This window comes from Triturus cristatus, chromosome 11 (assembly GCF_964204655.1).
Source record: "Triturus cristatus chromosome 11, aTriCri1.1, whole genome shotgun sequence".
NCBI lineage: Eukaryota > Metazoa > Chordata > Amphibia > Caudata > Salamandridae > Triturus > Triturus cristatus.
The window spans coordinates 31,931,882-31,946,826 of NC_140594.1; the positions used below are offsets into that span (position 1 = coordinate 31,931,882).

Here is a 14,945-nt window from a genome sequence, read left to right on the forward strand (position 1 = left end):
GATTTAAATTAATACAACTTAAGATACTACACCGTACCTATTATACCAGGACACTACTACATAAACTACACAGAGCCGATACACCACTTTGCGTCAGACAGTGTGGAGAGCCAGGCACGTTCTGGCACATATTATGGCAATGTGTACACATCCAGAAATATTGGAAAGCAGTCATGCGTACAATTGCGCAAGTCACAGGGGCAACATTAGTCCCTGAACCCAAGGGGTGCATCTTGAATATCTGGGAAGCAGCGGATATTACGCAGACAGTGCAAACATGGGTAGCGCTGGGGATGGCTTTGGCGAAAAGAGACATTGCACAACAGTGGGGAGCCAGGCAGGCTCCGACCCTCCAAAAATGGTGTAATGGTATGGACGACCTAATGGTGACGGAGAAATCGGTCTATGTGCACAGAAGGTGCCCCAAAAAATGGACTAAGATATGGGGGAAGTGGAATGACTATCGAGGGAACATTTGTGAACCCCCGCAGGATGAATCCCTGTCAGATGACTCAGACTAACTGGGGGTGTATGGGGTGGCATGACACGAGATGTTTGACACGGTGGAGGAGGAGGGTGTGGGGGTCCTGAGGAGACAGAATGGACCTTTGGCGCTCGGCAGCGGCTGACACGAGCAAACTGTGATGTACTTGATAATGCACGATATGGTATTGCAGTATTGGTTACAAATGGAAATGTTAATAAAAAGAGTTTAAAAAAAAGAAAACGAAATATTATTTCATCAAATGAATTAACTTCCCACCCTTTACCCCTATAGACCCCACAATCTTCACCTTAAATGAAACTTACGAAAAATGTGTTGCATAATTAAAATAATTTGTTATCAATTGAATAATTAATAGTATTTAACAACTAATTATTAGTTTAAATTAATTTTCTCCCCACCCTTTAGGTCTATAAGCCCCACAAGCCTCACCAAAAAAAAAGCTTAAACAAGAAATATTATTAATTAACAACTAATTATTAATTAATTAAAAATAATTTACTTCCCACCCATTACCCTATAATCTCCAAAACCTGCACTGAACAAAAAAAGAATTTGGACAATTAACATAATTAGTTATCAGTTAATTAATTTTCATTAGCAATAATTATTTATGAATTAAAAATAAACACTTCCCATCCTTTCCCCTATAAACCCCACAAACTGCACCTAACAAAAAAAGAAATTAATATAATTAACTATCAATTAAGTAATATTATTTAAAACTAAATATTAATCAATAAAAAATAAGTAACAGCCAAACTTTTATAGCTATAAATCCAACACCTGCATATAAAATATACATTACATAATAAATAACGTAAATAACATAATTAAATATCAATTACATAAATAATAAATTAAAAATATTAATGTATTATAATTAAAGTAATTCCCACCCGGTAATCTTATAAACCCACAACCCACTATGGCACTAATAATCACAAAAATAATTAAATTACATTTAATATCTACCAAAAAATGCAACAAATATATTAAAAAAACATGAACAATAATTGTACAAAGAATTTACATCACATATATTTAAAATATATACCAAAATACATACCAATAATTAAAAAACTATATTTTAAACATCAAAATATTTGCAAACGATATTAATGACTTTGATAATTTAAAAATCAATATCACTTGCTTTAAAATCGATATTCCTGGCAACGATATTCTTGCTGACGATATTTTCATATCACAATATCTTGTACACAATATTTTGGTATGGTGATATTTTTACATCAATATTTGGTCTGAATACCGTGCTATGGGATTGGATCTCTAACTGTGAGGGGCAGTAATATGCTAAGGGATTGGATCTCTGACTGCGCCGGGCAGTAACATGCTTAGGGATTGGATCTCTAACTATTGGGGTCAGTAATATGCTATGGGGTTGGATCTCTAACAATGGTGGGCAGGAATATGTTATGGGATTGGATCTGTAACTCTGGTGGGAAGTAATATGCTATGGGATTTGATCTCTAAATGTGAGGGACAGTAATATGCTATGGGGTTGGATCTCTAACTGTTGGGGTCAGTGATATGCTATGGGGTTGGACCTCTAACTGTTGGGGTCAGTAATATGCCATGGGGTTCGATCTCTAACTTTGGTGGGCAGTAATATGCTATGGGGTTGGATCTCTTACTTTGGTGGGTATTAATATGCTATGGGATTGAATCACTGACTGCGCCAGGCAGTAATATGCTGTGGGATTGGATCTCTAACTGTTGGGGTCAGCAATATACTATGGGATTGGATCTCTAACTGTTGGGTTCAGTAATATGCTATGGGGTTGGATCTCTAGCTGTTGGGGCCAGTAATATGCTATGGGGTTGGATCTCTAGCTGTTGGGGTCAGTAATATGCTATGGGGTTGGATCTCTAACTTTGGTGGGCAGTAATATGATATGGGGTTGGATCTCTAACTGTGGTGGGCAGTAACATGCTATGAGATTGGCTCTTTAACTGTGGTGGGCAGTAATATGCTATGGGAATGGATCTCTAACTGTGGTGGGCAGTAACATGCTATGAGATTGGCTCTTTAACTGTAGTGGGCAGCCTCCGCTGACCTAAGAGCCAGATGCCCGCGTGAAGGGTCTCAGCGACCCTGTACTTCTCCAACTCTGCCATGGTCATATCAGCCTGACGTGTGTCTGACTCTACAAAAGCACTGCCAGCATTGAGGTACGCATGCTCATCCCTCTGAAGGCTGGGAGGGTTGTGGCAGAGTCAGCGATTAGTAAGTCCTCTGCTGATAGCAGATCGTGTGGCTACAGAGGAGCCTGCCACAAAACAGGCCAGTAAATCTGATTATCCAATTGCCTGTATCAACAGGTCACAGCTGAGCCATTTGACTCTGAAAACCCAGTTTGGATGTGTCAGTATCAGCCAGATAGTAGACCTGTGCTCCTGACATCATTTCAGAAATGAGGCACAGTTCTATATCTCTCAGAGGGCAATACTGCTTGGGCAGCAGAGCCAATTAGGGTCAGGCATGAAGCAGAGCCGATGCCCAGACTGGCCTGCGCCTCTGTAAATCAGCAAGAGCTGTGTAAGGGTCGGGCAGGGTCAGGAAAGAAGCAGAGCCGATACCCAGACTGGCCTGCGCCTCTGTAAAGCAGCGAGAGCTGTGTAAGGGTCGGGCAGGGTCAGGCATGAAGCAGAGCCGATACCCAGACTGGCCTGCGCCTCTGTAAAGCAGAGAAAGCTGTGTAAGGGTCGGGCAGGGCCAGGCATGAAGCAGAGCTGATACCCAGACTGGCCTGTGCCTCTGTGAAGCAGAGGGAGCTGTGTAAGGGTGTTGCAGGGTCAGGCATGAAGCAGAGCCGATACCCAGACTGGCCTGCACCTCTGTGAAGCTGAGGGAGCTGTGTAAGGGTCGGGCAGGGTCAGGCATGAAGCACAGCCGATACCCAGACTGGCCTGCGCCTCTGTAAAGCAGAGAGAGCTGTGTAAGGATCGGGCAGGGTCAGGCATGAAGCAGAGCCCATACCCAGACTGGCCTGCACCTCTGTGTAGCAGAGGGAGCTGTGTAAGGGTCGGGCAGGGTCAGACATGAAGCAGAGCCGACACCCAGAATGGCCTGCACCTCTGTGAAGCTGAGGGAGCTGTGTAAGGGTCAGGCATGAAGCAGAGCCGATACCCAGACTGGCCTGCGCCTCTGTGAAGCTGAGGGAGCTGTGTAAGGGTCGGGCAGGGTCAGGCATGAAGCAGAGCCGATACCCAGACTGGCGTGCACCTCAGTAAAGAAGAGAGAGCTGTGTAAGGATTGGGCAGGGTCAGGCATGAAGCAGAGCCCATACCCAGACTGGCCTGCACCTCTGTGAAGCTGAGGGAGCTGTGTAAGGGTCAGGCAGGTTCAGGCATGAAGCAGAGCCCATACCCAGACTGGCCTGCACCTCTGTGAAGCAGAGGGAGCTGTGTAAGGGTCGGGCAGGGTCAGGAATGAAGCAGAGCTGATACCCAGGCTGGCCTGCACCTCTGTGAAGCTGAGGGAGCTGTGTGAGGGTTGGGCAGGGTCAGGCATGAAGCAGAGCCAATACCCAGACTGGCCTGCACCTCGGTAAAGCAGAGAGAGCTGTGTAAGGGTCGGGCAGGGTCAGGCATGAAGCAGAGCCAATACCCAGACAAGTGTGCGCCTCGGTAAAGCAGAGAGAGCTGTGTAAGGGTCAGGCAGGGTCAGGCATGAAGCAGAGCCTATATCCAGACTGACTTGCACCTCTGTGAAGCAGAGGGAACTGTGTAAGTGTCAGGCAGGGTCAGGCATGAAGCAGAGCCTATACCCAGACTGGCCTGTGCCTTGGTAGAGCAGAGGGAGCTGTGTAAGGTTCGGGCAGGGTCAGGCATAAAGCAGAGCTGATTCCCAGTCTGGCCTGCGCCTCTGTAAAGCAGAGAGAGCTGTGTTGGGCAGGGTCAGGCATGAAGCAGAGCCGATACCCAGACTGGCCTGTGCCTCTGTAAAGCAGAGAGAACTGCGTACGGGTTGGGCAGGGTCAGGCATGAAGCAGAGCCGATTCCCAGACTGGCCTGCGCCTCTGTGAGGCTGAGGGAACTGTGTAAGTGTCGGGCAGGGTCAGGCATGAAGCAGAGCCCATACCCAGACTGGCCTGCGCCTCGGTAGAGCAGAGGGAGCTGTGTAAGGGTTGGGCAGGGTCAGGCATGAAGCAGAGCCAATACCCAGACTGGCCTGCACCTCTGTAAAGCAGAGAGAGCTGCGTAAGGGTCGGGCAGGGTGAGGCATGAAGCAGAGCCGATACCCAGACTGGCCTGCGCCTCTGTGAAGCTGAGGGAACTGTGTAAGGGTGTTGCAGGGTCAGGCATGAAGCAGAGCCGATACCCAGACTGGCCTGCACCTCTGTGAAGCTGAGGGAGCTGTGTAAGGGTCGGCAGGGTCAGGCATGAAGCAGAGCCGATACCCAGACGGGTGTATCCCTCAGTAAAGCAGAGAGAGCTGTGTAAGGGTCGGGCAGGGTCAGGCATGAAGCAGAATCCATACCCAGACTGGCCTGTGCCTCTGTGAAGCTGAGGGAGCTGTGTAAGGGTCGGGCAGGGTCAGGCATGAAGCATAGCCCTTACCCAGACTGGCCTGCGCCTCGGTAGAGCAGAGGCAGCTGTGTAAGGGTTGGGCAGGGTCAGGCATGAAGCAGAGCCGATACCCAGACTCGCGTGCACCTCGGTAAAGCAGAGAGAGCTGTGTAAGGGTCGGGGAGGGTCAGCCATGAAGCAGAGCCGATACCCAGACCAGCCTGCGCCTCTGTGAAGCAGAGGGAGCTGTGTAAGGGTCAGGCAGGGTCAGGCATGAAGCAGAGCCGATACCCAGACTGGCCTGCACCTCGGTAAAGCAGAGAGAGCTGTGTAAGGGTCGGGCAGGGTCAGGCATGAAGCAGAGCCTATACCCAGACTGGCCTGCGCCTCTGTGAAGCTGAGGGAACTGTGGAAGGGTCGGGCAGGGTCAGGCATGAAGCAGAGCCCATACCCAGACTGGCGTGCGCCTCGGTAAAACAGAGGCAGCTGTGTAAGGGTCGGGCAGGGTCAGGCATGAAGCAGAGCCGATACCCAGACTGGCGTGTGCCTCAGTAAAGCAGAGAGAGCTTTGTAAGGGTCGGGGAGGGTCTGACATGAATCAGAGCTGATACCCAGACTGGCCTGCGCCTCGGTAAAGCAGAGAGAGCTGTGTAAGGGTCGGGAAGGGTCAGGCATGAAGCAGAGCCGATACCCAGACTGGCGAGTGCCTCGGTAAAGCAGAGAGAGCTGTGTAAGGGTCGGGCAGGGTCAGGCATGAAGCTGAGATGATACCCAGACTGGCCTGCGCCTCGCTAAAGCAGAGAGAGCTGTGCAAGGTTCGGGCAGGGTCAGGCATAAAGCAGAGCTGATACCCAGTCTGGCCTGCGCCTCTGTAAAGCAGAGAGAGCTGTGTTGGGCAGGGTCAGGCATGAAGCAGAGCCGATACCCAGACTGGCCTGCGCCTCTCTAAAGCAGAGAGAGCTGTGTAAGGTTTGGGCAGGGTCAGGCATGAAGCAGAGCCGATACCCAGACTTGCCTGCACCTCTGTAAAGCAGAGAGAGCTGTGTAAGGGTCAGGCAGGGTCAGGCATGAAGCTGAGCCGATACTCAGACTTGTCTGCGCCTCTCTAAAACAGAGAGAGCTGTGTAAGGTTCGGGCAGGGTCAGGCATGAAGCAGAGCCAATACCTACACTGGCCTGCAACTCTGTAAAGCAGAGAGAGCTGTGTTGGGCAGGGTCAGGCATGAAGCAGAGCCGATACCCAGACTGGCCTGCACTTCTCTAAAGCACAGAGAGCTGTGTGGGGTCAGGCAAGGTCAGGCATGAAGCAGAACTGATGCCCAGACTGCCCTGCGCCTCTGTAAAGCACAGAGAGCTGTGTAGGGTCAGGCAAGGTCAGGCATGAAGCAGAGCCGATACCCAGACTGCCCTGTGCCTCTGCAAAGCAGAGAGAGCTGTGTAAGGTTCAGGCAGAGTCAGGCATGAAGCAGAGCCGATGGCACAGGAGAGCCCACATGGTCCAGGCTCCTCTTTATATGGGCGTGGCCCCCACAATGACAGGCTTCTACCTGTTTTCTATTTATTATATAAAAGTCCTTAATCACCTGCTTCTGTTGGGAGCTGCAGGTAAACCATTGCATCTCTCCTTCATTGGAGCCTCAACAGGCATAGGTCAGAAGGGGGCTTCAGATGAGCAGACTTATTCATGTGTGCTGCTTCTGTCTGAGCTAGAAGGTAAACCGAAAGTGACAGTGCCCTAGCAGAGTCCAATTCAGAAATAAACAAGTAAAATCAGCTGTCAGAAAGGACAGGCCTCTCAGACCTTGGTTCCTCTCTCCCCTCTCCCTGGTCTGTGACACAGAAGGGTAGAGTGGCCCCTAGACATGGTGGTGCCGTGGTACCCAAGCACCAGTTCAAACATTGCATTTATTTTATTCCCATGGCTCTGTGGGTAAATTATTACACTATGTAATGTTTGTCCGACTACCTCTCTCTTCTGTTCTTCTGAGGCCTGCTACAGGTCAAAGGGTGGACTTTGGTAATTGAGTACAGGTCAGAACCGCTACATGTACCTGTCTGTGCTCTGCATTACCACCGAATGTCTGGCTTAATGTGCATTTTGAAGATTTTATCATTTTAATTCTTTATTTATTTTTCTCTCATGTAGTTGCTGGCTGTCACTCGAAAAAGGACAAATTTGGGCGTTTGTGGCTCCTGCGCTGTTTGTGATTGTGGTAAGTACACCTTCCGTGCAGCATTTCTTATGCACCCATTCACCATGGGTGGGACAGCGGTGGCACACACATGGAAATATAAAGCATGAAGAGGGGATTTGAGAAATCCTGGGGCAGTGGGAAGGGGGGTCTGTTTAAACAGGTGAAGAATAAACTCACTGATGTATGTCTGATTGGACGTGAGGTGAAGAGTGTGTCTAAAACAAGTAGCGTGTGTGGCTGTGAGACTCAAAACCAAGAACCGAAGTGAGTCAAACCAGAGAAATGCATTTGAGGCATCCCCCACCCTCCCCCTGCTTATAGATTTCTTTGTTTAAATGTTTTATTGAGATCCATTCAAATTTACAGTGATGTACTCCAAATCAATAAATACAGCACACATATTCAGGAATAAAAATAATATACAATCAGAGCAAAAGCCAAAATAGCGTTGGATTAAGAATCATAAGAGACCAGATACAACACCGACTTTCTTTTTAAGAGCAACCAAAGTATCTATAATGCATTAAACTGCAAATTGGGACAGAGTATACAAATATACCAACAGGTGAAGCTTCTGATAGTATTTCATCACATTAGCAATAGGTTAAAAAATGTTTATCTCCCTTTAATATTTAGTCGAAGTACGATTCCCATACTTTTTCCAATTTCCTAATCCCCCCGGTTCGCATTGCATACAACCGTTCACTATTTCTGACCTGCTTCATTTTCTGAACCCACTCACACCTTGTTGGAACTTGACACGATCGCCATTTTTGAAGCAGCAGAGACTTGGCAACCGCCATTGCGATGTTCATTAACTTAACCCATTAATCGAATAGACGAAGGGAAGGATTGTAGCCCAAAACTTTCAGCCAGCTGTTAGAGTCCAGTTTAATTAGACATTCGGCCTCCAAGTGTCGGACGATATATAAAACCCTGAATTAGAGGACACTGTGTGATGATATGCGTCCAGTTAATTGTCGACTGATTTGAACAGTAAAAACATTGACTAGATTGATTAGGGTAAACTTTGGATATGAACTGTGGGGTTCTATCGAGCAGCCATTTGCTAAAAAATAGCATCCGGCGCCAATTAGCTCCCCGTCATGCACTAAAATTAAGTTTATTAACCTCGGCCACATTCTCGCTGTTAACTCCAGCCATTCATGTTTTTCCCATTTTGTTTATAGATCTTATGGTAATAACATCTGAAAATAAAGCACGTTGTCTGATTGGTGGATGCCTAGGAATGCACCAGTGTGTGATCCGGGGCCACACTGGGCTGAACAGGTGAAAGTGCCCCAGTGTTTGATTGATTATAAACAGTGTTATTGGCCTGACTGGGGGCTACATATTGATGTTCTATGGCATGGGTACTCACAAACCTTCTGTCGGGGCCAAAATTACAGTCTGGTTTGTGGCCGAGGGCCGCGTCCGTAGGGGTGGGGTCAGTGGGGGCGGGCGGGGTCAGTGGGGGGACTGGGCTAGAGTAAAAAAAATCAAACCCGTTTCAAAACATTAGGCAATGAGACCATGCTCTATTTCAAAAGCAGAAGTAACTACAAAGAGAACATTTTGATAATACATTTTTAATAGCAGACAATAGACATCTTAAGAGGCATTGCATAGCTTCATACACACTTTGACCCCAATTTCATCCAGTCTCTCTCTCTCTCTTTGTCAGTCAGTCTCTCGCTCTGTCAGTCAGACTCTCTCTCTCTTAGTCAGTATCTCTCTGTCATTCAGTCTCTCACAGTCAGTCAGTCTCTCTGTCTCTAAGTCAGCCTCTCTCTGTCAGTCTCTCTCTCTCTCTGTCAGTCTCTCTCTCTCTCTGTCAGTCTCTCTCTGTCAGTCTCTCTCTGTCAGTCAGTCTGACCATGTCAGTCTGTCAGTCTGTCTCAGTCAGTCTCTCTCTCAGTCAGTCCTATCCAGTCAGTCACTCACTCTCTGTCTGTCTGTCAGTCTCTCTCTCTCTCTGTCAGTCTCTCTCTGTCAGTCAGTCTCTCTGTCTCTTAGTCATCTCTGTCTCTCTCTCTCAATCAGTCTCTCTCAGTCAGTCAGTCTCTCTCTCTCCCTTTGTCAGTCTCTCTTTCTCTCAATCAGTCAGTCTCTCTGTCAGTCTGTCTCTCTCTGTCAGTCTGTCTCTGTCAGTCTCTCTCTGACAGTCTCTCTCTCTGTCAGTCAGTCACTCTCTCTCTGTCAGTCAGTCTCTCTCTCTGTCAGTCTCTTTCTGTTAGTCTCTCTCTCTCTCTCAGTCAGTCTCTCTCTCTAAGTCTCTCTCAGTCTCTCTCTCTCTCAGTCAGTCAGTCTCCCTCTCTCTACTCTCTCCACTCTCTCTGTCTCCACTGTCTTGCTCGATCCACTCTCTCTCTCTACTCTTTCCACTCTCTCTCTCAACTCTCTCCTTCTCCACTTTCTCTCTCTCCACTGTCACTCCACTCTCTCTCTCTCTCCACTCTCTCTCTCCACTCTCTCTCTCTCCACTCTCTCTCTCTCTCTGGGGGGCCATGGGTTCTTTACCTGCAAGGTCCGCGGGCCGCCAAGGAAGGCCTGCCGGGCCGCTGGCGGCCCACGGGCCGTACTATGAGTAACACGGTACTATGGGAAGGCCATTAGTGTCTGATTTGAGGGGACAAAATGCGAGGGCTCTCTCAATGAAAGTACCTATTGTTAAAGCTGTGGCTGCCAGGAACAGCAGGCACAGGAGTGGTTTCTCACCATTCTCCCCGCCTGCCCCTGTGACAGGTCTCCCCGGTGTCTGGGAGGTCCAGAAGTCCTGTGGACATAAAGAGAGCCCGCTGCAAAGTCCCAGTAGCCAGTTGTAAATTTAAAACATGGATAAACAATATAGAGACAGATTTCAAAAATGTTTCAGTTGATTATTTAAAGCCATAAAAACACAAATCATTAAAATATTGATGTTACCTTTGATACAGAAACTAAAATACTGGTTAAGACTCCATCTGTTCAGGAATAGGCAAGACCTTACAACACCAAAGAGCAATTTACTTCAATAAAATGAATCAATTGAAAACCTACGCTGCATTGACCTCTGTGTTACAAATGCAATATTTAAATGTAAGCAGACATGTGCATTCCAATTTCAGTCTGCATCGTTCAAACATCAGTTAGCAGAATCAATCGTAGTTTAACTGCAGTGATTCCATTGACTGTGTCGTGCTGGGTCACCTACCGCTTGTTAAATGGAAGTTTATAGTCTTTTCCTAACATAAATTAGCAAATTAAAGGATTTAATCCATAACACACTTTTAAAAGCAGACGTTGCTGCAGCGTACACGGGCTTTCCGTCTGTTACCTGTTCAGATCCGAGTGGGGACAAGACAGTGTTGCTACAGCTTTGAGATGAAGTTTCAGCCATCGGTTTGTGTCTTGGTTAATGAGTTCTGGTTCCTAAAGATGATGGTGATTATGGTGAGGAAGGGACAGGTATCTCAGGGGTTACTTTGTTCACCAGTCCATGGGAAACATTTTGTTTGAGAATTTGAATCAGGAACACCCCATTGTCGATTCTGCAACTGTCGAATCTGCACCGGACCTTCTAGAATTCAAATTAGACACAAGAACACTTTTTAAAGGCTTTGTCGTGATTTGTAAAATGAGTCCCAAGTTATAAAAGTGATCAAAAGAATGTTTTCTACAAGGACTTACTAACTTTGAATTGTGTCTGTAATTCTGCCATCATTATGGGTTGAAAGACACCCCAGACTGTTCTCTGATCTGAGTTCTTTGCAGGCACCAGCTTCCTTTGTGGAACTTTATGTCCTGCCCTCCTGCAACGAGTGCCTTTGAAGCTCTCTCTGCCTTTCCATGGACCTGACCTCTTGAGATGCCTTTTGTAAGAAAGAATAGATCTTTGTTATTTGAAAGGCTTCGGCCATTATCAGTGTCACCCTGCTCCCCTTCATTGACTTCGAGCCCCCTGCCCTGTCTTTGTGGCCACCTCTTGCCCTCCAATAACAGCTGTTCTTTTTCTTAGCCCGACTCTGTTTTTTTGTGGCTGTTACTGTACAGATTTAGAACCCAGCTCATCCTTGTAAAGGATAATGGTGCCCGCCCTTCACCTAGCAGTGACATGCATTCTTGAATGATGCTGACCCTCCATCATCTGCCATTCTGGTACCCAGAGTTCATCTTATAAGAGCAAAGGACAGTTCACCAATTATTGGCTCACACAGAGTGGACTTCCTGGAAACCCTGGCTTTCTCGGGTGATGAATCATGCCCTTTGAAGGCAGTGTGTCTCCGCTCTCTGCTCCTACAGAGGATGGTCAAAAGGCCAGGGTGAGATGATTAGGCGCCATCCCATCTGCTGCAAAAAGTCAAGATGGCGCTGCCAACATTTTAAACAACTCCAGGAATCGAAAGCGATCCTTGTAAGTCAGGTTCTGGAATCAGCAGCGCGCATTTCTACATGAACAGGGTATTTCGTTTCACTCACAGGGCAGTGCAAAGTCTCTCTCCTCAGGCACCAGTCTTATGCCTCAGTGCACAGTGTCTCCCGTATTGAGTGGAAATTGCACTCCATGTACCGTATCCCTCAGTTGGTGCCAATGCCACACCTTAAAGTAAAGTCTTGTTCAGTGGGTGAGTCTCACTTCTATTGGCTCAGTCTGTCTCATTTGGTGCAAATCTTATGACTTGGTTAACAGTCTGTCTCACTGAGCAAAAATCTCCACCTTGGAGGACAGACTTACTCACTTGATGTGAGTCCCACATCTGGATAACTGTCTCATTCAGAGGGAGTAAAGCTCACTTCTTAGGGGCAGTCTCACCCTTGGACATTTTCAACTGTCTCCTTGTCTTGTACCATGGACATTGGTCCAAAACCCCTGTAAACTCATAAAAATTTAATTTACTTATAAGTCTCTAGTAAAGTGCACAACATGTGCCCAGGGCCTGTACATTAAGTGCTACAAGTGGGTCTGGAGCACTTATTGTGCTACCCACTTCAGTAGCCCTTTAAACATGTCTCAGGCCTGCTAGTGCAGCCTGTGGTTGCAGTTTTAAACTGCCATGTCGACCTGGAAATATAAACCTTTTGTACCTGGACTTGCCTTTTTTGAACCCAGTACCACAAGAGGGACTCCAAGGGCTAGTTAGATGACTCCTGACTTGAGCCTAAGGGTCAGAATGCTCCAACAACCTTGACACCAGCACCTGGACTCTGCCATCTGTGAGTCCACCCTGCCACGTGGTGCCACCTCAGTCCAGTGCCCATAAAAGTGGGCCTAAGGTGCTCTGCCAGCCCCTATGAATCCAGCGGAACCAACAAATCTCCTGTGCTGTGCGGCACAACCCTGAGCAGAACCAATACAACACCACCATTGCGTGGATCTTCTCTGTTGAAAAGACCCAAATCACAATGCAGCCTGTCACCTCATCGAAACCGCCAATGCCCGATGCATCCTCGGTGCAGTCCCTCGCATTCCTCATCAACTCCAGCCTCGACGGCAACACCAAACTCCACATTGCAGCCTCACTGCTCCTCTGAACTGACACATTGCCCCAACTACGTGACGCATCCGTGAAGCTGGACTTCACATCGCAAGCCCTCATCAATGGGATCCTCGATGACAATGCGAATCCTCGCACCACAGCCTCACCGCATCTCAGAACTGCCGCATCGCTTCGGTTATGCTGTGCATCTTCGACATGGACTTTCGCAATGCTCCCCAAATCAGGATTTAAGGTAGTATGTTCTGCAGCTCTCAACAAAAAGGGAGCCAAGGGGGTCAAAGGGTAGGTAGCCCCCCTCTCAGGACCATATAACAAAACGAGACCTACCCCGGGAAAGAAGTTAATATTTTTATATTTATTTTTGCTCTAGGTACCCAATACTTGATGTGCCTATCTCACTCAAAACCTCTTGTGTTTCTGCCACGTAAGTGGAAATATAATATTATACACAGACCGTGTCTATTATTACAGCCTGTGAGAAGGGAAGCTCCTATGTGTCTATGCGTTTACCTACACTAGTGTGCTGTGAAGTACTGTTAATAGTAAAGCCAAAGGTGCAAAGCAAAAAAGGTGTGAAAGGCCGGCAGTGCCTCACGGAAGCAGCCCCAACGAGGTTGTGTAGACAGGTACTCGCCTACTACCTCCTGTTATCATCATAGGCTACTGCCGCCCAAACAGAAAAAAGGAAGGAAAAAGAAAAGGAAGGAGTGCTGGAAACCTCATACTAATCCTAATATCTAGTGTCTAGAAAACAATTCATATAGTGACATGTGTCTAATTATATAGAAAAAAGAGGAAATGTCGACCCAACAGCGGGGGGACTGAGTCTGATCAGGACCCAAGTCTCTCCAATTAAAACCGAGCAGCACTACACTAGCTATGTGAAGCTTTATTCTGTGCTGTGTAGCTGCTCATTAAAACCAACATGTTTCGTTGCCCAATTAAATTTGGCGGCAACTTCTTCAGGGCTAGGGTCGACTGGTCTCTCTGCGTCGCTAGTACAGACCAGCGGTTAGTTTATCAGCACCTGGGGGAAACACAATTAAAAACACACACTCAGTATATCACCCAAACGGTCAATACGGGTCCTTCGCAAGTACATAAGAGCAACTGCTCGTCCACTATGGTGCCTGCACCACAACTGACGTTCATATTTACCATCATAGATGATGTCTGTCAGCATACCTGAACCTTTGGTATGTATAGATGTATGTGGTGTCATAAAAACCTGGACTGCTTGCTCAGAGGCTGCGGAATCGCGTTTCTGGAAGGGCACAAAGATATAACAGTTATTAAAGTACCCCGATATGGGCTATCAAGACCCCTCTGCTCATGTATCATTTATCAACTCGTTGTTAATAAGCCATGGTGTCGTGTTTACAGGGCCCAGCAATGGTAACAGCATTGCAGTCTTCCCCTGATTGTATTATAGCTTTAATACATATTCCATATCATTGCATGTCCATACGTTTGATATTCGATCGCTGCGCTGTGTGTTCATGGCACTGCGACTGCCTGCTGCTTAGGGAAACCTAGCCTACCCCAATGCTAAACAGTCCTTCACTAAGCGCTTGCCGTATGCTAACGCTAGAATAGGAATACAACCCTCATTAGCGTGTACGAGTAGGGCCCGCTCCTGTAATCACCCAGTGTGGTCTTACCTCGTCAGCCTGCTCGTCCGGACGTAGCTCATCCTCCATCACAGAGGGGAAGGCTACTTCCTGCTTAAATGCGTCACGCGCGCTATGATACGCGCATGTGCAGTTGTTTACTGAAGGTACTGGCGGCCATATTGTGTAAACCGCCCGTACTGATACCACTACACCTAATGTCTCCCTTGTTATATTTAGGGTATGATGTGGTGTAAACTTGGCCTCTCAGATTGGTATTTGTAGGGACCTCAAGCACCACTACAAAGAATGTTTCAAAAAAATAATTAATCAGATGTAGATGTAGTTCGTCTGCAGTCATATTTGTCTAGATTATGAGGGCTGTTAAGGATGGGTTACAAATGCGCTAGAGTCACTAATCTCATGTATACACCCATCTGCTCATGTATAGATTTCTGGCATATGCGATACAGCTGGTAAATGGGGCTATATATGCGTGATCAGCAGCCTTATATGATGATACCCACCACAGGTACTAAATGTACTGCCTCACTGTGCTACCTTACCCCACTCAATGAAATCGTTAAGGCCCTGTTGGTCTGCTTTCTCTTGGTAAATCCAAC

General features: G+C 47.2%; 1 protein-coding gene across 2 annotated transcripts in view; it reads left to right on the forward strand.

The window, feature by feature from the left end:
• The window catches only part of ADGRD1 (adhesion G protein-coupled receptor D1), a 1,181,274-nt gene that overhangs the window by 1,016,796 nt on the left and 149,533 nt on the right, over positions 1-14,945 (forward strand). For both annotated transcript variants that reach the window (XM_085636451.1, XM_085636453.1), the window contains one exon: positions 7,187-7,253. In XM_085636451.1, the coding sequence (XP_085492577.1) occupies positions 7,187-7,253 (67 nt within the window). The remainder of the gene's footprint in view (positions 1-7,186; positions 7,254-14,945) is intronic.